The following is a 25,568-nucleotide window of genomic DNA, read 5'->3' as shown; positions in this document are numbered from 1 at the left end:
GACTACTGAGTTATTGACTAATTGAATGGCTACCGAATATGGAACGACTACCAAATATGGAATGACTATCGAATATGGAATGACTACTGAGTGATTGTCTAATTGATAAAATTTAAAATAGGAAATAATATTATTAATATAATAATAAAAAATAACATTAATAAATAATTAAATATATATAGGCCGGCCTGTCAGGCCTAATAGGCTTCTTTATAAGCCTGAGCCTGACCTATTTAAATAAATAGGCTTTAAAAATAGCCTGAGCCTGGTCTTTTTATTAAATAGGCCAGGCCAGGTCAGACCATAAGTAGGCCAGGCCATAGGCCCCTGTCGGACGGCCTAGCCTATTCCCATCCCTACTTAGGAGCACTTTGATGACTCTAGTTGGTGTATTGTATTTTTGAATGGTGAAAGTATCACACAAATTTGTGTTACTTTTTTTGCCAATGAAAGTAAGATCATATTAGTTTCTTATATTTTGTGCTAGAACATTGAACACTTATATAAATCTAGTTTGTGTTGTTTTGTTTTTCAAAAAAAAAAAATAAAAAATTGGTTACTCTTTTTATTTGTGTAAAACAAATTTTGAAACAAAAATCATTATTTGAGCTGTGAAAAATCTATGTGAAACATGCTCAAAAAAATATGTCTGAAAAACGTAGGAAAGTTTTACCGGATTATGTTCGAAATACGTCCAAACAATACCATATATCACACAAATTTAGATTTTAAAGTTTGTATGAAAACCGTTTGAAATTTGTCGAAAATATATTTGGGATGGAATTGGGACGAACGTATTAATTTGCGACGTGGGTTTTTTAGACGGCACCCTGTGCGTCTGAATGTTGTCCAAAATTGTTATTTTGTTTGAATTTCGTGGAAATGTCGTCTAACTTACGTCCCAAATTCGTTTGTAATGCCGTCTAAAAATGATTATTTTCTAGCAGTGACTTAAGTGTGAAATTACGCGTTTATTCATATGATAGAGTCTAGCATGCCAAATATTAAAATCACACAACATGTAAGTAGAATGAGACATTTTATTGATTTCAACATTCTATTTAAACATGCCGTCAATAGCGTACCCTTTTCTAACAAAAATACTATTTTTAGAAATGATGTATAAATATGCCTCTATAGTCTGAGTAAACCCTGTCTTATTGAGAAGAAACCAAAAAACCAAATTCTTCCTTACTTCTGGAGTGTGCATGAGAATAACTCATTGGCCATAAGCAAATTAATTTGGCCATAAGCAAATTAATAAGTATTAATCACTCATTGAATGGTGCGAGCATCTCGAAGATAATCCTTACACAATATAAGACTAATATATGCAAAAAATAAATGATTAATTTTTGGAGTCCCTCTTGCAATTTGAATAACATGAAGGACCTTGGTTTTGTGCCTTATTTAGAAGACCATAAAATACCTTCAAACATAGGATAAAAAAATAAGGACAAAGGGTCCCCTTGACGAAACAGAAAGACATCATGAAACTACAATTAAAAATCAAGCTTTGCCATTTTCGAGAAAAATCCATAGACTGAAAAACCTCAATTAAAAAGTTTCATTCGATGCGATTATATGTCTTTGACATATCCAACTTTAGGCCAATGCACCTCTTCTTTCCTTTAATTTTCTTCATCATATGATGAAAATATTCAAAAGCTAGTAAGGCATTATCAGTGATTAAACGTCTTGACACAAAAGCACTTTGAAAATTTCCAATGATATTAGGAAGAGTCGATTTCAACCTATTTGCAATTGTTTATGTAATTATTTTAAAAACGAGATTGCAAAGAGACATAACTCTAAAATCAATTGGCCCCTTCTTTGCGTAATTTTTTAAAAAACAACATTGCAAAAAGAAATAGGTCTAAAATCACATAAACAACTTTTCTTTTTTGGAATGAAATAAACATAAGTATAATTAATGCTACCTGGATTTTCACCACCATTGCAAATCTCCAAAGCAAGATAAGTCACATTCTTACCAACTATACTCCAAAATTGTTGATAAAATAAAGCTAGCATTCTGTTAGACCTGGGGTAGCATGAAGCTTTAAATTTTTAACAGTTGAGTAAACTTCATTTTCTGTGAACTTTGCTTCCACTATGTTACATAAAATCTAACAGTCTATTTGCCTCATCATTTTTTGTAAATGACATTGAAGTTGAAGGGTAAAATGAGAACCATGTTGGTGTAGCTACCATCCTATCAAGGTGGGCCTTACTATTAGAAACTCCATCCTGGTTATTATACTAAGTAAATTTGTCACTCTGAAATCCCAAGTAAAAATGATTTTGATTTTGAAGAGTGTCTTAAAACATCGAAATCAAATGAGAATTACCAAAAATTTCATATTCCTTCTCATCTTGGGAAAGAATCATATTAAAATCCTCCATGAGAAGTCATTTATTAGTGTTTTCTACCAATGCTCATTGGTCAATTAATTCATAGGTTTTATGTTTCATTTGAGACTCCAAAAAACCATACATCCTAGTCAACCTCAATTTCTCATCTTAACCTCAATTAAGACATCAATATGGTTATGGAAAGAAGATAACATCTCCACTTCAACACCTTCATTCCAAAACATTGCAAGACCACCAACAAGTCTTTTACCTTCTCGTGCACATATAACAACAACCCCAAATAAACCTTGTTTGTTTCGAAACTTATTCATCTCAAAATATTTTATCTTGGTTTATGAGATGAATACACAAGTGGGATCTTTATCTCGTAAAAACTTTTTGAACACTCTAACTGTTTATGGGTTTCCAATCCCACAAAAATTCCAAGCTATGCAATTTATTATCTTCAATAGCCCCAAGAACCCCTTATTGAAAGGTAAAAAACAAGACTCCTTATTGAAAGAGAAAACAAAACCTCCTTATTAAAAGAGAAAACTAGAACTCCTTATTATAATCTTTTTTCATCACAAATCAATGTTCCCATATGCCAAGTCCAAATGCACTCAAAAAGAAACAATTTCAATAAAAAGTATTGTTCACAGATAATTAATCAAATAGGTTAAGGGCATCTTTCATTTCCAAATAATAGACAATATATGATTTGATACTTGCTGGTATGGAGTGGGGATATGTCATTGAATAATAGCAGCACAATTAAGTTGCAATTTCATGTGCTTATTTCCTTGCAGTGTGTGCACACTACTTGTTTGAAAAAAATCTCTTCTCGCACAATGTAACCCCATCTAAAGATATTAAAATCGATTTTAGAGAAACCCCACGTTGGAAGCAAGAAGTGAAGAAACATAAATGTTGAGACGCGCAATAGCTACTTTGAAATCATCCTTTTCCTTTTCCATAATACATGTATATGGTGTTGAATTTGATAAACATGTTATCTTATAGTTTGTATTAGAATTATGATTATACTTTTTATAAGATCCAAAAAAATCCTTCAGACAATTAGTTCCTTTTGAACTCACACAATAAGAGCAGTTAGTCTCTTCAATGCAAGGTCATTACAATTTATAATTCAAATCTCCTTTGGATGTAAATGACGTAGCAATATCAGTTACAAGGAAGGGCGTTTGAATTATAGGTGGTTCAAGTCCCAGCTTGGGAGCAAGTTGAGTAGCCATCCAATCCCTTAAAATTGTGTTCTCCCTATCTTAATGAACTTGTATATCAATGATAGTTTAAAGAGCGGTAGAGATCTTAGGGATATCCTTTCATGTCTTTGAGGTATCATTCTTTATCTTGGTGCATTTTAGAGGATGATGGTCTTCATTCACATGCTGAGAAGCTGGAAAAGGCTGACATGGATAAGGAATAACAGTAGTGCAGAAAGATGTGAATATGACAAAAGTAAAACCAACAGTAGTGAGAGTATTGGACATAGAATATGCACGAGGAATCGTGGATCCAAAGAGGTTCATATTCGGAAAAGAAAAGTATTTATTAATACCAAACAAGGAAGATATGGATATCTGAGGAGAGAAAAAGGTTGGAGACATTTGAGATGTTTTTTCAAAATAAATTTGGGAGCAAAAATGACCTTGTAGAATGGGAATCTATATTGAGTATGGTGTTGGGATACCAAAAACATGAGCATCATCAAGTGGGGTGGGTTCAAGTTGATTGGTGGTGAAAGGAAAAATGTTGTGTTTGAAAGCAGAAGGTTCTTAAGGAACGTTCACCCTAAAATTTTGAGTATTTGGGTTTAAATATGTTTTTCTTTCAAAGTGTTTCCTTTTACTGGAACCATGAGAACGAGAAGATTGATCTTGAGAGACGTGTAGAGTTAGTGGGATAGATGAATCTTTTTTCATGTTGAAGATGTTTTTGGAAGTGAATTTTGAGATTTTGATGATGGATTGTTCATTTTTGAGAGGGACATTGAAGTATTTGAATGCTTTTGTGAGAACCATACCATAAAGAATGGTATTTCTTCTATAATCAGGAGTGGTGGAGGCTATCATGTTCTAAACGATGATGTAGGGGAATTTGAGTCTTTTGCAATGGAGGGGGTGATAGATGATTAAGGCATCATTGTTAGAGACATATTCGCGACTACCATAGTAAGGGAGAATGGAATGTTGACTTATATTGTTGAAGATTTTGAGAAGGGGTTTCAAATATGGAGACAAAAAATTGGTTGAGCTAGAGAAGGTGTTTTCAAAGGGAGAAACTTTTGGAAGAGTATGACGTAGTGGAGGAGATGGTGATCGAGGTTGTGAAGGTGTTGGAGTTGGGTTTTCCTTGCAGATGCTTTGGTACGAGCCATGGTTTTTGAGAATTAGGAGAAAAAAATATAATGAGTTATAGAAAATAGGAATACAAAGGTTTTGATGAAAGAGGAAGAAACAACGTTTTGGGAAGAGATCAGAGATAGAGTGACATGCATGGGTATTATAGGAGTGAGTGGTTAAGAAGTTACTAGTTATATTGAGAAGGAGGAAAGTATGCTATGATGAGGCTAGAGTAGCTATTTTTTGGAGAAAGAATGAGTCATTACTTTTCCTATTGGTGTGAAATTGATTTTTGATTTTATAAAATTCACTTGATCTTGACAATAAAAGGGAGATTGATGCAAAGAGCAAGGAAATAGATATCATTCTCCGTATTGATCAGAATATTCTAGCCATATTTTTCCAAGGATATGGTTTGGATTTTTGATGATTTTCAATTTTTCTTTAATAAAATTAAAATAATCTTCAACTAAAGGTTTAGTAAAGATGTCACCAAGTTGATTTTTGGTGTCAACAAAAATTAATTCAACTTCTTTTTTGTTAACACAATCTCTAATAAAATGATGTTTTATTTCAATATGTTTTGATCTTGAATGTTGAAAGGGTTTTTTTGACAAATTTATTGCACTTGTATTATCATAGTAAATTGGAACATTTGTATAACTTACAGAAAAGTTTTCTAGTTAGTTTTTGATCCACAAGACTTGAGAACAACAATTTGTAGCTAAGACATATTAGGAGTTCTCCAAGAAATTGACATGCGCCACTTGTAACTTTTCTTTCAATTTTATCCCAGCATAATCAACATCACAATAGGCTACAAGATCAAAATGATCACCTTTACTATACCAAAGATCAAGACCAGTAGTACCAACAAAATAATGAAAAATTCTTTTTACAGTAGATAAATGAAATTGTTTCGGGAAAGTTGGAAATCTAGCACATAATCCTACTGCAAAAACAATGTTTGGCTTGCTTGAAGTTAGATATAACAATGACCCTATCATTCCTTTGTATTACTTTTCAGAGATGGATTTTCCTTGTTCATCTTTGTCCAAATTTGAAGATGGATGCATGAGAATTTTCATTGTTTTGACTTCATTAATTTTGTATATTTTTTAGAAGATCTTTGATATATTTATCTTGACAAATAAAGATTCCATTTTCATACTATTTGATTTGCAATCGAAGAAAGTATCTTAATTCTTCCATCATACTCATTTCAAATTCACTTGCATGAGATATGAAAATTCCTCACACATTTTTTTCATTTGTTGATCCAAAGGTGATATCATCAACATAAACTTGAACTATTAATAAATATATTTTATTAGTTTTTCTAAAACGTGTAGTATAAATGTTGCCTCTAGAAAAACCATTTTTGATTATAAAGGAACTTAGTATTTCATATTAGGCTCTAGGGGCTTGTTTCAGTCCATGTAAAGTTTTAGTAAGTTTAAAGACAAGGTTTGGTTTCTTTTGATCTTCGAAAAAAAACACTTTTCACATCTATTTGAATTTTTTTTAATAAGCTTATGAGATACATATGCAAAAGTTTCATCGTAATCAATATATCTTGTTGGTTATAACCTTGAGCCACCAGTCTTGCTTTATTTCTGATTACTTTTCCTTCTTCATCCAGCTTGTTTCTAAACACGCATCTTATGTCAATAATTGTTTGATTTTGAGGATTTGGGACAAGAGTCCCGAGTTGGTTTTTCTCAAACTAGAGAAGTTCTTCTTGCATTGCTTCAACCCATGAGTTATCAACTATGGTTTCTTTGATTGATTTTGGTTCCATTTGAGAGATCATTGCTATATTGTTGTTGTCATCATTAAAATACATTCTTGTCCTAATTTCATCAAATGTGTTTCCAATGATTTGATTTTATGGATGATCTCCTACAATTTTTGAGCTTCGTGGAGGAGTTTGGGATGGAGAATGATGATCAATCTCATTTTCCTGAGGAATAATCTATCGTTGTTGCTTAGATAGTTCTTCTTCATCATCTATCTTTTGTATATCAAGATAATCAAATTCATCAAATAACACATGCTTACTTACATCCACAATTTTTATTCTTAGACTATATATACGATAACCTTTGGAATAAGTGGAATATCCTAATAAGATGGCTTGGTCTAATTTAGCATCAAACTTTCCTAGATTTTCTTTTTTATTTTAGATATAGCAGTAACAACCAAAAACATGAAAATATGAGATATTTAACTTCTTGTTTTTCCATAATTCAAAAGTGTTTTGTTGATAATTTTTCTTATTGATACACGATTTAAAATGTAACAAGTGTTAATTGCTTTAGCCCATAAATATTTCTCAACATTTGATTCTTCCAAGATGTTTCTGGCCATTTTTTGTAAATTTCTATTTTTTTCTTTTAACAACTCCATTTTGTTGACTTGCACAAGAGGGATTATGAGAAATACAATTTTCATCAAAAAAAAAAATTAAAATAAACATTTATGAATTATCCTCCATTATCACTTCTTACAGAGATTATGTTATACATTTTTCATTTTGAACATTTTTACAAAAGGGTTGAAATGTTTCAAACGAATCATCTTTTTGTTTTAAGAAAAGTAACCATGTGTATCGTGAAAAATCATTAATAATAACAAAGTCATATATCGTTCCTTCTAAGCTTGTAGTTTTGATAGGACCAAAGAAGTCAACATGAAGTAATTCAAGAGGTTTTTTAGTTGAAACAAAATCTTCGGAACGAAAACAACTCTTGACTTGTTTTCTTTTAGGACAAGCTTCACATATTTTATCTTTGTCAAAACTTTTTTTGGGTAGGCCTTTAACAAGATCAAGTTTGGATAATTTTGAAATTCTTTTCATGCTAACATGCCCATTTCGTTTGTTACATATCCCCTTATCTTTGTTTATGGACATAAAACATGATTCAGTGGATAATTCTTCTAGATATAAAACATATAGATTTTTCGTTCTAGACCCAGAGAAAAGAATTTTTTTCAGAAGATGCTAGCTTGACTTCACATAAATTTAGTTTAAAAATAACTTCAAAACCATTGTCACACATTTGACTAATGCTTAGTAGATTATGTTTTAAACCTTCAACATATTGAACATCATCTATTTTTGCAAAGTTTTCTTTACCTATAATACATTTTCCTTTCATCTTTGCATGATCACCATTCCCAAAAGTTATAGATCCTCCATCCTTCTTGACAAAAGAGAGCAAACATTGTTTATCTCCTGTCATATGTCTCAAACATCCACTGTCCAGGTACCATGGCTTTTTCTTTACATTTTGAAAACCAACTTCCATTTGATATTAATAAATTCTTAGGTATCCATTTGGTCTTGGGTCCTTGAGGGTTATATTTTTCTTTTAAGGTAATAGTTTGGTTCAACATGACCAATCTTTGAATAATAAGAACATTTCCTTATTGCTTTTGGAGAAGGTTCTCATGTGATACCAAAACTTTCTTCCTTTTTGAGAAGTCTTCTTGCTTTGAATTTTTCATCCCTTTTTTTGTAAAAACATGTGGAATCAAGATGTCCAATTTTATTACAATAAGAACATTTTGTTTTGTATTTATCTTATTTTCGTTCTGGCACAAAATGTTGAGTTTTTGTTTTTGAGATTTGTCAAAACCAAATCGAGCTTTATCAAATATTCCAACTTGAGATCCCATAATGTTTTGGAAATTTTCAGTGAATTTAATAAAATTTGACAAATCATTTTTAAGATTCTAAATTCATGTTTTGAGTAAAAAGTTATCCTCTTGGGTTGTAGAACGTTCTTGACACTCAGATTTTTTCTATATATTTTAATATGAGAATCCTATAGGCTTTCAATGACTTTTCTGAGTTCATCATTCATAACATGAGATTTCTCTTTTTCTTTAGAAACTTGTTCTTTTAATGAACCACATTTTTTAGCAAGAAAGTTTAAGTCATTTAACGGATTATCAAGTTATTTTTTTCATTTGTTCATATAAAGAACAGAGTTCAGAAATGGTTACCTCATCGTTTTCTGAGTTTCTCATTTCCATGTTGACTTCTTCATTTTCTTCTGTGTCTGATTCTTCATAATCATCTCAAGTGACCATGATGGACTTTTTTCTTGAATGGAAATCTCTTTGGTGCCTTTTTCAGTTTTTTAATGTCCTAGTTCATTTCACCCATAACATGTGGATTGACTCTTATCTATTTTTGTTTTAGAGTTTTCCCTTTTGCTTGGAAAACTTCTTCTGATTTGATCTCTTCTTCTCATCATTTTTTTCAATTTTTCTTATAAGAAGAACTACTTCTTCATCAGCTTCTTCTTGACCAATTTATCTTTCTTCTGAATCTTCTCTTTCATCTTATTGTGAAGATGAGCTTTCTTGAAGATTTTGTGAAGCTTTTAAGGCTATTATTTTGCCTTTCTTTGTTGGTTTATCATGTTGCAGCAGTACTTCATGTGCTCTTAAAGTTACAATGAGTTCTTCTAATTCGAGTGTCTCAAGAATTTTGACTTGACTTATGGCTATGACAGTTGGTCTCCATATGATAGGGAGACATCTAAAAAAAATTCTTACTATATCTTGGACTGAGTATGCCTTGACAAGAGAGTGCATTTCATTTACTATAGTTGTGAATCTTGAATACATTTCATCAATAGTTTCTCTTTCATTCATCTCGAATGTTTCAAACTTTTGTACACCAATATCAATTATTGTTTCTTTGACATGGCTTGTTCCTTCATGATAAGTTTTTTTTAATGTATCTCATACTTTTTTTTTTGTCGTATCACATTCATCAACTCTTTCACTTTCCTCCCTGCTTAAGGCACAAGACATAAATAACCGAGCTTTAGAGTTCAAAAGTACCTTAGATTTGTATTATGTTGTCCAATGTGCTTCTTTCTATTCAACAGATGTTGGATCACTTTGATCAACTCTTGGTATGAAGTTTCTATCTGTTATGATACACCACATTCCTATATCATATGATTTAAGGAATAATTGCATTTTTCCTTTCCAAAAGTAGTAGCATGTACCATCAAAACAAGATGGTATATTTGATGATCCTCCTTCAACAATATACTCGACGTTTGATATTGTTTCTTGAATTTTTTCCTCTAACACTTGTTAGGTGCTTAACCTTAGAGGAAGAACTATGATGCCAATTGAAGTAGCAATATAAACCACAAGGATGAGGAGTTTGAATTGTGATCCATTTTTAAAATGTTAATTATTACTTTTAATTTAAATTAACTCAAGATCAATATTGGTTACAAATAAAAATCCAAAACGTTCTGGGTAAGTTAAAAATGAATGAAGCAAATGATATCTAGGTGATATGTGATATTTAGTGAGAAAAAAAAAAGGATATGGAGAAGGAGATCACACAATGATGTATCTTGGTTCACCCAAGGTGGGCTACGTCCAGTCCTCACAACCAGTGAATTTTTCCACTAATGTTCTTGGCACAAGATCATTCTTGCTTTCACACTATCTTTCTTGATCACTCTTGATCAGGTACAAAATTCACCTTTCAACCTTGAAAAGATATTTATAGTTATCTTTTAGTTCAGAAAGGATTTTTACAAGTTAACTTTTCATCACTAAAATGATTTTTACAACATACTCAAACTATCTTAAGAGATAGACTTGAGTTTCAAATGATATATATGATAAAAGGTTTTAGGATCATAATATACTCAAAACTTATTTGAGATTGATTGTCAACAATAACTCAATAAAGAGATCCTTGAATATAGTAAGAGAAAGTTGGAGTTTTGCTGAGTGAAGAGTTTTGTTGTTGGAGTATGATTATTTGAGTATTGGAATGATTGCACTAAAAAGCTCTTGTTATTGACATCACCTTGATGTTCCTATTATAGACATGGAAAATGTTAGAAAAGACTCATTATAGTTGTTACTAATCTTGAGGAAAACGTCTATTCATAGTGAGATTTAATAGGCATATGTGTTATTCAATCCATAACGTTCTTGAGATTTGCACTATGGAGAATGGTTTGTTTTAATTATGTCCTTAAAACGAAATAATTAGAACTATATTTTTATAAATCAAAATGATCTTGATAAATCAGAATGATCCTTTGATAAACCAGAATGATCCTTATCAATCTCCAGTTTAATTAAGACATGATGTTCTTGATTTACTTTATAGTCAAATCGTTGATTGTTGTATGAATGTATTTGATTGCCTATCTTTGAATAAATCACTCAAAAACGCAAATTAAATAGCAACATAATCAAAACCATGATTAGAGATTAATTAACTTGTTTGTTTATCTTCAAAACACTTGATTTTAGATTTTGTCTCAACAGTTAAGCCATAAGATTCATGTTTAACTTAAGATGTTAAGCCAAATGAAATAATTCATAATTTTAGAGGATGTCAATTCTTCCAAAGTAAAAGGGTGAATTCTAAGTGTATATTAGAACAATGATATAGTCAATAACATTATTGAGAGGTTTGACTTTGAATGGAACAGAAAGACTAGAAAGTGAAGAGAATGAACGAATGTAATAATTTAACAAGAATATGCAATAACTTTAATCATGAGAGCATGTAGATACAAAAAGTAAATTAGTAAATAATCAAAACTTATACTTTCAATAATACTTCTTTAACTTTAATATTTTCTTATTTTTCACTTATTTTTCTCACTCTCTACCGTTAATAAAAAGAGCATGTAAAAGTCTTAAGAGAAAAGCATAGTAGGGTAAAAAAAATACATGACAAAACAAATTGGATTAAAACAAACTAAAAAAATGAGACAAACAAGACTTTAAAGGGTGAGATGAGATGAATAGAGTTAATAAAATTATATAGGTCAAACATACAATGGACTATAAAACAAAACTTAATAAAACAACAAAACTTAAAGTCTATTTATTTAGATAACTTCTTTTTCCATCCCGAATACTCTTTAGATTGACTTATATAGAGGTGTATTTTAGAAACTTTTGAGAACATAGAGGAGTGAAAAAGAAGTCATCACTCTTTTATATGCTAAAAGAAAGGTCATTGAACAAAAAGAGGGGTGAACCAACCCATAAAAATGGGTCCATAAGGACATCTAAGCTAGACCAAAATTGTCAAATTGTTTATGGGCCTTTAATTACAAACCCCAGTTCAACCTAAGTCATTTTTGTAAAGTCTTATTTTCTAAACTTCATAAAACAACTTTGTAAAAATAAACTTAACAAAACAACAAAATTTAAAGACTATATATTTATTATGATTTTTTAAAAAGAAATTGGATAAAAAGGTGCTCTTTTAAAACTACAAACGATCAAAATCGTTGTGAGTTGTCACACTTGCATTTTTTTGTTCATGACCAAGAGAACATGTCATGTTTGCAATTTGCATGTGTGAGATTTTCAACCTATAAATACCATAATCATAGAACAAATTATAGAATAAAACAATACGATGTAATCAACATAATAACTTATTTTTTATTACTATAATTTTATGTGAGTCGACAATACTTATAAAAAATTGGAGGTAATGAAATATATTTTTCCAACTTAATATGCTTAATATACTAAATCAATAAATAACAACAAACATTATCTACCAAAATAATCAACTCTTCACAAAATTTTAAAATGCTTATAAAACAATTGAAGGATATGAATATTTTTTCCAAATTTAAAATCTTAGATTGATATACATGGTCAAAAAAATATAATAAGAAACAGGACCCTTTTTTTTTGTCAATGAAAAAATAGGACACTTAAGCACATTGTTATGCAAACTAAACAAAATGTAAACCTTTTTTATTTTTGATTCGACTAAATGCAAGCCTAATCATATAAGATATTGTAAACTTCAGTTTTTTCAAACCAAAATTGCTAAACAATATATTTATCTCTATAAAGAAAACTCATCTGCATTACCAAATTCAAAAACATATAAATTGGTGGTAGGGTTGTGAAAACATCAAAAAAATAACTTAAAATTGTAATATATAAAAAAAAAGAAAAAAGAAAAAAAAAACATCAAATTTGCCAAAGAGGAAGTAGAATAGTAAAGGAATGAAACTGGTTATTAATGTATGAATGGACTATATTGGATTTGAGGTGGCCTAATGGTGAATTGTTTAACAATCACACTAATGCACATAAACTACTCACAACTATAAACTTATGTTGAAAAGGGATGAATCAATTCATAGAAGCCAATATTGCTACATATCACAATATTTCAATCCTAAACTAAAGTAATTATGAAAATGTATTAAGTGACTTAATAAGCCATGATATACAACATTAATACTATCTTATTGTCTCCCACTACATCAAAAATATTGAAGAATAACCAAACATCTAAAAAAAAAGTTGCTTTCTCTATTGAAGCTGGCTTCAGAATAGTGCTGTGAAGTAAAATAAGACTTATATTTTGCAATTTATAGATGAGAAACTCAAAATAAAATCTTCAATATCCAATGCTCCCACAAATCATTGGGGAAAGTGAATGGTAACTATGGGATGATCAAATATTGCCCTTTCAATTCATTCATCAAAATAGTGCGACTTCCAATTTTTTTAAATATATTAATCATTAATAGTTAAATATACAATTAACAAATAAAAATTACATAAATTGAAGAAAAAATAATGAAAATGTTACTATTAATAGAAAAATTAAAATAAATAAGTACTCTAATTAAGTGAAAAATGTCATAGTGGCCCCAAAATAAACTGTTTTATTATAATGTATAGAAAATTAGAATTCACCATTACTTAACAATGACAATTTTATAAAATTATATTTTCCTTCTTTTATTTTTTATTTTTTATTTTTTATTACGTTATGTGAAATGGTCAAATATAATTGAATTTTGATTGAGCAAACAAACATTTTTTAATTAATTGTATGAAGCGGTGTCTTTAACGCTATCAAAATTGTTAACTTATCTTTAATTGTTCTTTTGTTAATAATTTTATTGATTAAATTGATTAATATAAACAAATTTAATATTAAATTAATTAATATAAACAAATTTAATATTAAATTAATTATCTAAAAACATATTCAAAAAATAAAATAACTAATAAAATAGACACTTATAACTATAGTTACAATTTAATATATTTAAAGATTATATTCACAATTTCTCACAAGATCATAAATCAAAATTATTCTTGATCCTGATTACTTTATGGTTCCTTCATGCAAATGTGCAATAGCAACTTGAATTCCATTTAATAAAAACACATCTCATCTAAGATTCTTGTTCTCTCAACCACTACCAATCCCCACAAAGGCCATACCCATTAATTGTCACAACATAAAACATTGTCAAATGGTGAAATGTGTTCCTATGCTATAACTTCACAATCCATAAATTAAGATTCTATATTTACCCAATCAATAGCCACACCGTATTCTATAATTGACGACACAGCCATTAATTCCTTCTCCAATAATCCTTCAAACTTTAATACAGGTTACAATATCTATTTTTTTTCTTCTTTTTCTTAAGTAACTGTTATTTTTAGTTTCAATTTTTTTTTTTAAAATCGATTTATGTCAGCGAAAGTATTATTGGATTGAGTCGCAGAATAGATTGTTCTCTTTAAAACGTTTCGCGGCACTGTACAAAATGTACAAGATAGTTTATCAAAATTTTCCAGGATAAAACATCATATATACATTGTATCGGAGTTCCACTGTATCGTAGAAAACCGTTATCGAATTATACCCTCAATATAGCAGCCAAATGAGTGTCACTCGTAATATGATACTAAGATCACTCGAAAGAAAGAGAAGAAATGAGAAAGAAAGGAAGAGAAGCAAAGAAAAGTCTTCGATGCAAAGAACTTTTGATGTGCTTTTCTAACTTAGAAGATCTCTCTATTTATAGAGGAAATCTATTGGATCAGAGGAAAAAGTGCGATTCATTAGATCATACAGTGAAACGTGCGCTCCAATCTTTTAATTTTTCATATACTGAAAAATAATAATCACTTCATTCTTCCTCTGTCACAAAATTGGAGTACTCATTGGGGCACACCCCAAGTTTCATACCTCCACCTTATTGTGTGCTATCTCTCCTACGTGGACTTTATTTATTTTTCCAATTCACACTAATACTAGCTCTTGTTAATAACATCATTATTTCCAACAATCTTTTATTAATATCATCATTTTCAACAATTATTATATCTATTTATTAACTTATTTTATTTTTTTCTCACTATTATGTTAAGAAAATTAAAAAGTAACTTTAATATATTTATTTTATATATTAATGTTTCAATAATATCCTTTGTTTATGAATGATCTAATTTATCTGTTCATTTTTTAAGATAAAAGAATAAAATTAATAGTTATATTATTTAAACATCAAAATAGTGACGTTATGTGTCACCAAGTGTGTTTATTTCTATCTATTTCCTATTTTTGATATTCTATACTTTACACACATTTCAAAAATACATCTAAAAAACATTTGACACCAATTTTTTGATTTCCAAACATCTTTCTTTAGAATTAATAGGAGGTATGATTACAAAAATAACAATAAATGTATTCAATAAATTAAAAGAAAATTTATAATTAGAGGCAATTTATTTTCTCAATAATAGATGCTTAAACCCTAAACTTCAATATAAATTACAAAATTCCCTAAAAAATAAATACAAGTTATAGAGTCAATTTTTTTTGGTAGTGCTTGATTACATATTTTGACTTGGTTGAAAGTTTAAAGTGCCTAATATTGAAAAATAAATTCGCTACCACTTTCTCTTCGTGTCTCTTCTTTTCCGTTATTTTATTTTATTGTTTTCGCGTGTTCTCATTTTATATATAACAATTTAATTTTATAATACAAAAAAATTATTATATTTAAATAAAGTAAGAATTTTCTAATCAAGAAAAATTTCATTTGTCCTCCTTAGAATATTTCAAATCCTCCTCCCAATTCTTATTTGTTTATATTTTATTATCATTAGTTCAATCAAAATAATAATAAAATAATAATAATATTTATGAGTAATTCAAAAAATATTATAAATTCAATATTCAAAAGAAACTAATATTTAAAAAATATTCTCATATACTTTGTTGATATTGAGTCTGATTCACTAATCACTTTTTTATTATCACTAATAGATACAATTAATTATTTTACAGTAAAATAATTAATTTTTACTGTGCATATTATTAAAGATTTTTTTAGCCAAATAAATGAGGCAATTGCACCCACAAAAGCAAAAAAAAAAACTTTGCTTTAATTATAACTTTATTTATATATATATATATATAATATCATTTGGATACGTGTTAGAATGAATATTTTAAAATTAAATTGTTGACTGTTTACTTTTAAAACAAAGTTTCAGTTGATATTCTCTTTTCATTAAACATATTTGTTATTTAAGTAATTTTATGTAATTCTGTAAAATAAAATAAAATTAACTTTATTAAATTATTTGGAAATAAGTGAATTAAATTATTTGTATTTAGTTGAGAGTTTTTATTTTATTTTATTTTATGGGAAGGAATATAAAAAACAACGGATGTTAAGGTCTTAAAAAACTAATTCTTATTTCTGTTGTAGAAAGTTGAGCCAAGTTTCAACTACAATAATAGTTTGAAGAAAAAAACATCTTGTTAACTTATTTAACAAGTTAATCCACTCGAGAATTCCCTTTTAGTTAAGAATGTTGAAGAAATAATAGGAGTTTCTTTATTAAAAGTCTCAAACGTTTCAACTTTAAAAATACACATTGTTAAAATATTTGGTGTAAGATATTATATATCAACAAATCATAAAAAACAAATTTATTTAATATTTTATATTTTTAAGTATTAAATATTTTTTTCTTCAATAGAGAAGTTTTCGGAATCCAACGTTTTGTCATCTGGAGTTTGTTCTTTATTTGCATTCAAAAAATCTATTTATTAAGTTAGTATTTTGAAAATTCAAAATCAAATTAAGAAAAACATTCACATTCATTATGGATATTTTATATACATCAAATATTATGAATTGATTGATTCAAAAAAAAAATTACTCACAAAAAAACTTATTATGAATTGATCTGAGAAATAATATTTTCAGATTTCATTTCAAGTAAAAAGTCCAAATCAAAATATTTTTTATTTTATTAAAACATTTTGATAAGATATATACATAATAAAACAACTTAAACAAAAAAAAATTCTATCAAAAGAAGACAAACAAAATTCCAACTAAACTAGAATTAATAAACATATAAATAATATCATAAAAGGCTAAATAATATTTGCGTCTTTTAATTTAATTTTAATTAACATTTTAGTTATTAATCTTATTTTTTTCTCTTAATTTGTTCTTTTATTTTAATTTTAAGTGACAATTTGATATTTTATGTTTTAAAATGTCAACAATATTATTCTTTTTTATTTACTTATAAAAAATTTAAAAATTCATCAACATTTTCAAATTCATACCTTAAATATTTAAATAAACTCATATTTTTATTTTTTATTTGATAAATTTTATTTTTTATTTTGTTAAAACATTTTGATAAGATATATACATAATAAAACAACTTAAAACAAAACAATTTCTATCAAAAGAGGACAAACAAAATTCAAACTAAACTAAAATTAATAAACATATAAATAGCATTCTAAAATGATTAAGCTGTGGAAAAAGTGTTAGACAATGAACAAAAACAAACCGGTATATAGAATTTTTATAGAACTCTATCAATGAATCATTTTTCAAACTTCCAAAATTTCTCATCAAAAAACCAAAGTACTTTTTTTTATTACACCCTATATTGAATTTGATACTCTTTTCCAGTGAATACTATAATTTAACATATCCAATTTTTTAGTTGAAATTTGTGTACAATAAAATTTCAAAATCAAAACCCAAAACCCTTTGACGCAAACTATGCAGAAATTGAACAAAAAGAAAGTTCCAATTTTTCCTTTACTTGTGTTTTTGTTAATTCTCTTCATAGCATTCTCAACTCTCCATAGTGGAAGCACCATTCATCAAATCCATGAAAACCCAAATCACATTCACCAACAAGAAGATTCTTCAACTACCTATGTTAAACCCAATTTCTCTAATCACCTCAAAAAACCTCAAGGTATGTATAATTTTTCATTTCAAAAACTTGCTTTTGTGACTTGAAAATTAGAACTTTATGGGTTAATATTTGTGAATTGACTTTGATTTTCATTGTGACTTGTTTTTTATATGATTTGTTGAAATGGGTTTGGTTGGAATTTTTTTTAGTTTTTCATTTCATAAACTTGCTTTTGTGTCTTAAAAATTTGAACTTTATGGGTTAAGCTTTGTGATTTGACTTTGATTTGAATTGTGACTTATTTTTTATATGATTTGTTGAAATGGGTTTTGTTGGAATTTTATTTTAGTTCTTCATTTCATAAACTTGCTTTTGTGACTTATAAATGAGAACTTTATGTGTTAAGCTTTGTGATTTGACGTTGATATGCTTTGTGACTTTTTTTTTGTTGTTGTTGTGATTTGTTGAAATGGGTTTGGTTTGAATTTTATTTTAGAGGTTTTGGATAGATATAGTAGATGCAACTCTACTATAGGGTATAGTGGTAGGAAAATTGCTCGGCGTGGTGGTTCGAAGCGTTCCGGTCGCCAGAGAGTGAGTGGTGAAAGATGTGATGTTTTCTCAGGCAAATGGGTTTTTGATAATGCTTCATATCCGTTGTACAATGAGTTAGATTGTCCTTATATGTCTGATCAATTGGCTTGTCACAAGCATGGAAGAGATGATTTGGGGTACCAACATTGGAGATGGCAACCACATGATTGCAATTTGAAGAGGTACTTTCTATTTTTAGCTCTTTTTTGTTTTTTGTTTTGTTTCATCTGAGCATAATTATGTTATGGTTTTGTTTGATGGTTATGAGTTGAAGTGAATGACCTAATTGAAAGTTTTAAGACTATTTAAGTTATCATTAGTTTGTGAAGTTGATGTTTAACCTAGATTGAGTTTTGTGGAGTTCCAAGTAGAATAACTTTTGTTATATTCCCTCCATTCCTTTTTAGTTGGCGTTTTTTTAGAAAAAAATTGTTCCTATTTAGTTGTCATTTTCAAAGTTCAATGCAAAATTACTTATTGGTTTGTCAATGATACCTTTAATTATTTACTGCAGAGCGAAAAATATGTGTGAAATAAGATGATAAATAGTTGAGAGTATTATAGGAAAAGAGAAATGATTCTATCAAAAGCAACAAAATTTATTGGTTTTATTAGTATGCATAAACAACTTTAAAACGGCAACTAAAAAAGGAAAGGATGGAGTATTGTCCATGTGGATTGTGGAATTGGAGTTATCGGAATTTTAATGTTTTTTGGTGTCTAAAAGCATCATCTATAGAAAGGGCAAGAGTTTGTATGGTTTAAGAAAATATTATCTGCTTTCATTTTTTGTTTCATATTTGATTATAAAACTCTTACCTGGTTTTTCTTTCTTTTAATTGTGAATGATTTAACATAAAACAGAAAAGGTGTTTTATTACCAAACAGATCCTATATTTTTTGGTGACAAAGTATGTTATTTTTGCTAGGCTTCTTCATTGCTTCACATATTTGTTGTCTAAAACAGGTGGAATGTGAAAGAAATGTGGGAAAAGTTAAGAGGTAAAAGGCTAATGTTTGTTGGCGATTCACTGAATAGAGGGCAATGGATATCTATGGTATGCTTGTTACAGTCAGAAATTCCTTCTGATAAGAGATCGATGTCACCAAATGCCCATCTCACCATTTTCAGAGCTGAGGTATGAATTGAATCCTATAGTGGAAACCTATGAAGCACTGATACTGACATGACATTGACACTCATTGGTAATAATTTGAGAAAATGATTTAATTGAATGTACACATGTTGGACACCGGATATGTCTTCGATTACAAATGTTAGTGCTACAGAGGTGGAAACTTCTATATGATGTTTTTGAATGTAGTTCCCAACACGGTTTTTAGTATCCTACTATATATGCGTGTCAGATCTTGATTCTAAACATAATTGAGCTAAATCATATGATTCCTTGTGTGTGTCTATTTTGGACATAAATCGAGTTTCATTATGATGAATCTCGATTAACTATAATAATTCCTAATTCATTCTAAATACCTCAACTTAGTACTTTTTTGTTGTTGTAAACTTTGTATAGCCAACTACTTTTTATTTTTTCTTTTGATTTATGACATGAATCTTGAATTATTTGAGGTTTGTTATTATCAACTTATAAATTTGCTATGTCACTTATTTTTACCTAAAAATGTCATAACTTTATTGGTAATGTATTTTACAATCACAATAAGATTTGATTCACAATTTGGAAAATAGGTCTTCTGATTTACGATTTTGAATCTCGATTTGATAACTTTATTCCCCAATACAAAATGCACCTCCTTTTGTCATTTCTTCATAAACATTTGATGTTCTAAGACTTTAGGTTGATGGGGTCTTCAATTTACGATTTTGAATCTCGATTTGATAACTAGTACCACTGCATAAGAGTCTCATTATTTGCACACTTCTATTCTTATTCCAATTTTTCAGGAGTACAATGCAACAGTGGAATTCCTCTGGGCTCCTCTTCTTGTTGAATCTAATTCCGACGATCCAGTGAATCATAGACTAGACGAACGGATAATTCGTCCTGATTCAGTTCTAAAGCACGCATCACTTTGGGAGCATGCTGATATACTTATTTTCAACACATACTTGTGGTGGAGACAAGGCCCAGTTAAGCTATTGTTCGTATCGGTTCTTTGACACACAAATTAGTATATATAGGGAAAATTTCTCTACTTTATTCTGATTGGATTTTGTGATTTGTATTTTTGCAGATGGACTGACGAACAAAATGGAGCTTGTGAGGAATTAGACGGGCGAGAAGCTATGGAGTTGGCCATGGAAGCTTGGGCCGATTGGGTTTCTTCTGAAGTTGATCCCCTCACGAAGCGTGTCTTTTTCGTGACCATGTCCCCGACACATCTCTGGTGAGCATCCAATCTTGGTTTTGTATGATTATTTGTTAGGAGGAAATGCTTTTGCCAGCAAGCATTCTTGGACATGAAACTTCAGCTAGAGTTTAAGCTAGTTCTTTATTAAATTGAAACAGTGCATGTTTGATTTGTGTTTGAAATATTGCAAACCATGAATTATGCAAAGTTTTTGTCTTTTGTAGATTTTGGCCAAGTTGTGTCATCTATTTAATTAAATTGGATACTGAAATGGAAATATCAATAGTACTATTCTGCATGCCAAAATACATGATAGGTCTAGTCATGTGTCAAGAAAATTTGCTGGTGAGTGATGCAGCAAGAATTTTTTTTGGGTTAAATATACATGTGATTCTTTTAAAATTGACAAATTTCATTTTGGTCCCTGTAAATTTTTTATTCATTTTTAGTCCTTAAAAATTATAAAAATTTTGTTTTTAGCCCTTGTTAATATACTAATGTGCAACCAAAAACGAATAAAACTTCTATAGGAGCTAAAATAAATAAAGCCTCTATAGGGATCAAATTCAAATTTGGCCAACTTTATTGGGGTCAAAAATATATTTAACCAAGTTCGGAGTTAGTAACTCAAAATCTCTTGGTTTGGTCCAGGAACCGCCTCCTAGTTTAGCTTCAGATTGTTAGCTGATGCATTAGGAGTGTCCTCTGTAAGGACCTAGTTTTCCCGTCTTCTTTCTTATTTTCTTTTTCCCAAACGAATCTTGTCCAAATCATAAGACGTTTTCTCTTTTCATGATTGCTGCACTTACTCAGTATTTAGTTCTTATAAAATCATGACCTTTCAAGTTTAGTCTCTAAATGATTTATATTCACTTTTCTTTGCAATATATATATATATATATATATATATATATATATATATATTTATCTTTAATCACTCTTTTGTATATATATATATATTCATCTTTAATCACTCTTTTGAAATCGTATTTCAAGAAACGGAAAGTCGCTCAAAATAGTCCTTGTCAAAAGCAAAATAGGGACTAAAGTGAATAAAATATATTGAGGAACTGAACATGAAATGTTGTGATTTTATAGGAACTAAAAATATATTTAACTCATATTTTTGCACTGAATTGAACATTATTCTCATTTAGGAGCCGAGAATGGAATCCAGAAAGTGAAGGAAACTGTTATGGGGAGAAGGACCCTATTGATTTTGAGGGATATTGGGGAAGTGGTTCTGATGTGCCTACAATGAGCACTGTGGAGAAGATCTTAAGCAGTTTAACTTCAAAAGTTTCTGTTCTCAATGTTACTCAACTATCAGAGTATCGAAAGGACGGCCATCCTTCGATTTTTCGCAAATTTTGGGAGCCTCTTCCTCCTGAACAATTGTCAAATCCTTCATCTTACTCTGATTGTATACATTGGTGCTTGCCGGGAGTACCTGACGCATGGAATGAATTACTATTCCACTTTTTATGAAAGGCGTCATACAATTAATTTTTGTTCGTTGAATATGATGATGAGTATGATAACCAACCGCCGCATTTGGAGATTAGTAAAAGCGTTGGTTCTTTGTTGTTTTCTTGTCTTAACCCTTCTGTTCATAAGAGAAAGAGACTTTGGTAATTTGCAAATTCTTTTTGTAGTGTTTATCTTTAGCTTTAAGGTATTTGAAGTTTTGGATAGAATGCTTGTGTAGATTATCTTATTATGATTTTTTATGTATATATTTTATATTGCAATTTTCCTAGAGAACTTATGGGTAGAAAACTCTGGAAATGTTTTTCGTGACATGCTTGTAATTGTATGCTTTGTTTAGTTTCTTTTATATCACACATTCACACCCATTGAGTAATGTGATGCTTATCCAACCATTTAAATTTGTTTAATTTTTTTTTTTACTTTTTAATATATATAGATAGTGAGTAATCACCATCAAGCAATAGGTATAGACTGAAACTTACATAATAGATAGTGGTTAACCCAAATTATCTTATTTTGTCTTGTAAGATGCTATTTTATCAAAAATTAGCTTTTGATAGTCTAATTTTAAGTGAAATACACTACTAAAAATTAAATTTTAATAATGTATTTGACACATGTAAATAAAAAATGGAGCGTCGAACTATCTACAGACATTTTTTTGTGGGACTTTTGTATATTTTAATCACTCAAAGAAATAATATTAAAAAATGTATGTTTTTAATTTTTTGTCGAACTATCTATAGAGTTTTTTTTGTGGGACTCTTGTATATTTTGCCAATTGTATTTTTTAATTAATAATATGATAAAATTATTATTATTTCTCTTTTATTTATCTTAACTTGTTAATACATATGAAGTTAATACATATGAAATCATCAATAGAGACATACTTATTGTAAGACGAAGAAAATATTTCATAAACTGCAATTTATTTTTATTAAATTTTGTATGAAAGTTTGTTTCATTAGATGGTACTCTGAAGATTATATGTTAAATAAAGGTGAAATTTGTTAGATTGTGTTTATATATATTTTTTGTTTGAAAGAATCTAATTGGGAGAATCACACATTGTGTATGAAGAAGAAGAGTATTGAGAGTTCAACCATGTACTCTTATCAAATGTTTCCATAACCTTTTGTCATTTGAGCACCATCCTTCACGACACACCTAAACATCTTCCATCAAGCCTTTGTTTGAAGCAAAGGAAAGGAAAAATTGGAGAAAGAAAACACGTATATAATTTATTTTTTTATCTCTTTTAAAACACATTGAAAATAGAAGGAAAGAAACATATTTTGTAGGATCCACTCAAAATTAAAAACATCTGCATAAAAAAAAGACCTCAAAATAATCAATTTACGGAGAATGACAAGACTGTTAACAATGAAAAGAGGAAGAAAGAGGAAGAAGAGAAAACAACCACTCTAAGGTTTCATATCATATAATAAACCAAAACTGAAGTTAATAGGGTTACACTGAGTATATATATAAGAAAATAGAATTGTCTAGAATTGTCTAAAATACCCTTACTACTAATATATAATAATATTATCTAACATCTCCCCTCAAACTCACGATGCATTAACATGGAGTATCGAGAGTTTGTCAACTAAAAAAAACGAAAACGTTTAATGGAATGCATCTTTGTGAACAAATCAGCAATCTGTAAAGAAGAAGAGACAAACAGTAGAATAATGATTTTATGCTGAAGATGATGACGAGAGGGGTAACGAGGAGGATCAACAATCGCAGGAGGTGGTTGGACAGCCGGGGGGACAAGAGGGATGTCACCAAAGAAGAAGCAACAATCAAAGAGAAGAACCAAGCCAACAAAAAAATCAAACTGAAAAAGAAGCGATCAAAAAAGGAGCAACAACCATATCAAAATCAACAGATAGGAACAACCAAAGAAGTAGCACCACGAAACCAAATCCAAACAAACCAAGGAGCAACAACCATATCAAAATCAACAGATAGGAACCACCAAAGAAGTAGCACCACGAAACCAAATCCAAACAAACCAAGGAGCAACAACCATATCAAAATCAACAGATAGGAACCACCAAAGAAGTAGCACCACGAAACCAAAACCAAACAAACCAAGGAGCAACAACCATATCAAAATCAACAAATAGGAACCACCAAAGAAGTAGCACCACGAAACCAAAACCAAACAAACCAAACCAAATAGAACCAAACAAAACTAAATCATATCAAACCAAACTAAACAAAGAGAGAAGCAACAAAGCAAATCACTAGAGAGATTAGCAATCAAACAGAAGAAGCAACAGACAGAGCGACGACACAGAAGATCAAATTTTCAGCCTCATCCAAGTATCCAACCCTTCCTAGAAGGTCAATCATACAACCATAATGCTCAATCTTAGGCACAATTCCAAATCTCTCCATTTCTTTGAAGCATCTTCTTCCTTCCTCTACCAAACCACAATGGTTGCCAGCAGATAACACACTAGTCATTGTTATCTCATTCGGTTCAAATCCTTCCCGTAACATTGCTGCGAATACTTCTAACGCTTCCTTCGCACAACCATTGACACCATAACCATTTATCAAAGCATTCCAACTAAGCACATTCTTGACAGGCATACAATCAAACATAAACCTAGCCGCCACAACATCATCATCCTCACAATAACCATGAACCATACTAGTCCAAGAAATAACATTCTTATCCTTCATCTTATCAAACAAATCCCTCGCCAAATCCATACACCCCATTTTCACATACCCATCAATCATAACATTAGAAGCAGCAATATCTCTATCATGCATAACATCAAAAAGCTTCCTGGCCTCACTCATATCCCCACACCTAGCAAACCCAACAATAACAGCAGTCCAAGAAATCAAACTTCTCACAAAAATTTCAACCAAAGAAGTCACAACATACAAATTAACACAAAACGCATTTTTCAAAACAACACAATGAACCTCCAAACCTTCTCTCAAAGCCGTACAAATAATGAGACAAACACAATCACTGAGACAAAATAAATTAGGGATAACCTGGTGCTGTGCGAGCATGATTTCTCCCCCTACAGACGTCTTTTTACCGATCCGACCGTTGAAGACGAAGACCTGAATGTTGTGAACCTTCTGTCCAAAAATCAGCCAAATCCAACGGTTAACGAATGCGCAATCGATGTTTTTGTGAGACTGATTTAACAAAATCGGGAACAAGGTTACTCTTCTCTTTTCTCTTTTGGTGGTTGCCTTTTCTATCAAAATAGTCTCTCTCTCTTCTCTACGGTAGATCCCAGGATGATAATTCTCAATCATCTCTTCATAACGATCAATCAAAATCCCCCAATAACCATGCAAATAATAATGATTCTCAAAGTAAACTTTACCGCCCATTGT

The 25,568-nt window shown here is 29.8% G+C and overlaps 1 protein-coding gene across 1 annotated transcript; it reads left to right on the top strand.

Annotated features, from left to right (window-relative positions):
- The first annotated feature begins 17,385 nt into the window (after positions 1-17,385).
- LOC101500886 (protein trichome birefringence-like 35) lies at positions 17,386-22,576 on the top strand. Its single transcript, XM_004506750.4, has 6 exons — positions 17,386-17,825; positions 18,262-18,541; positions 19,327-19,498; positions 20,287-20,483; positions 20,577-20,729; positions 21,851-22,576. The coding sequence occupies exons 1-6, from the start codon at positions 17,624-17,626 to the stop codon at positions 22,179-22,181; spliced, it is 1,335 nt and encodes a 444-aa protein (XP_004506807.1). The 5' UTR covers positions 17,386-17,623; the 3' UTR covers positions 22,182-22,576.
- The last annotated feature ends 2,992 nt before the right edge of the window (positions 22,577-25,568 follow it).

Source organism: Cicer arietinum, chromosome 6, assembly GCF_000331145.2.
Source record: "Cicer arietinum cultivar CDC Frontier isolate Library 1 chromosome 6, Cicar.CDCFrontier_v2.0, whole genome shotgun sequence".
NCBI classification, from domain to species: domain Eukaryota; kingdom Viridiplantae; phylum Streptophyta; class Magnoliopsida; order Fabales; family Fabaceae; genus Cicer; species Cicer arietinum.
This window is presented reverse-complemented; position numbering and strand designations above follow the sequence as displayed.

What these genes read in the sequence shown, in the direction of transcription:
- LOC101500886 (XM_004506750.4), top strand. Translation starts at nt 17,624, where the DNA reads ATGCAGAAATTGAACAAAAAGAAAGTTCCAATTTTTCCTTTACTTGTG. An exon ending in CATGATTGCAATTTGAAGAG is followed by an intron (nt 18,542 to 19,326) that starts GTACTTTCTATT and finishes TGTCTAAAACAG; the next exon opens with GTGGAATGTGAAAGAAATGT. An exon ending in TCACCATTTTCAGAGCTGAG is followed by an intron (nt 19,499 to 20,286) that starts GTATGAATTGAA and finishes CCAATTTTTCAG; the next exon opens with GAGTACAATGCAACAGTGGA.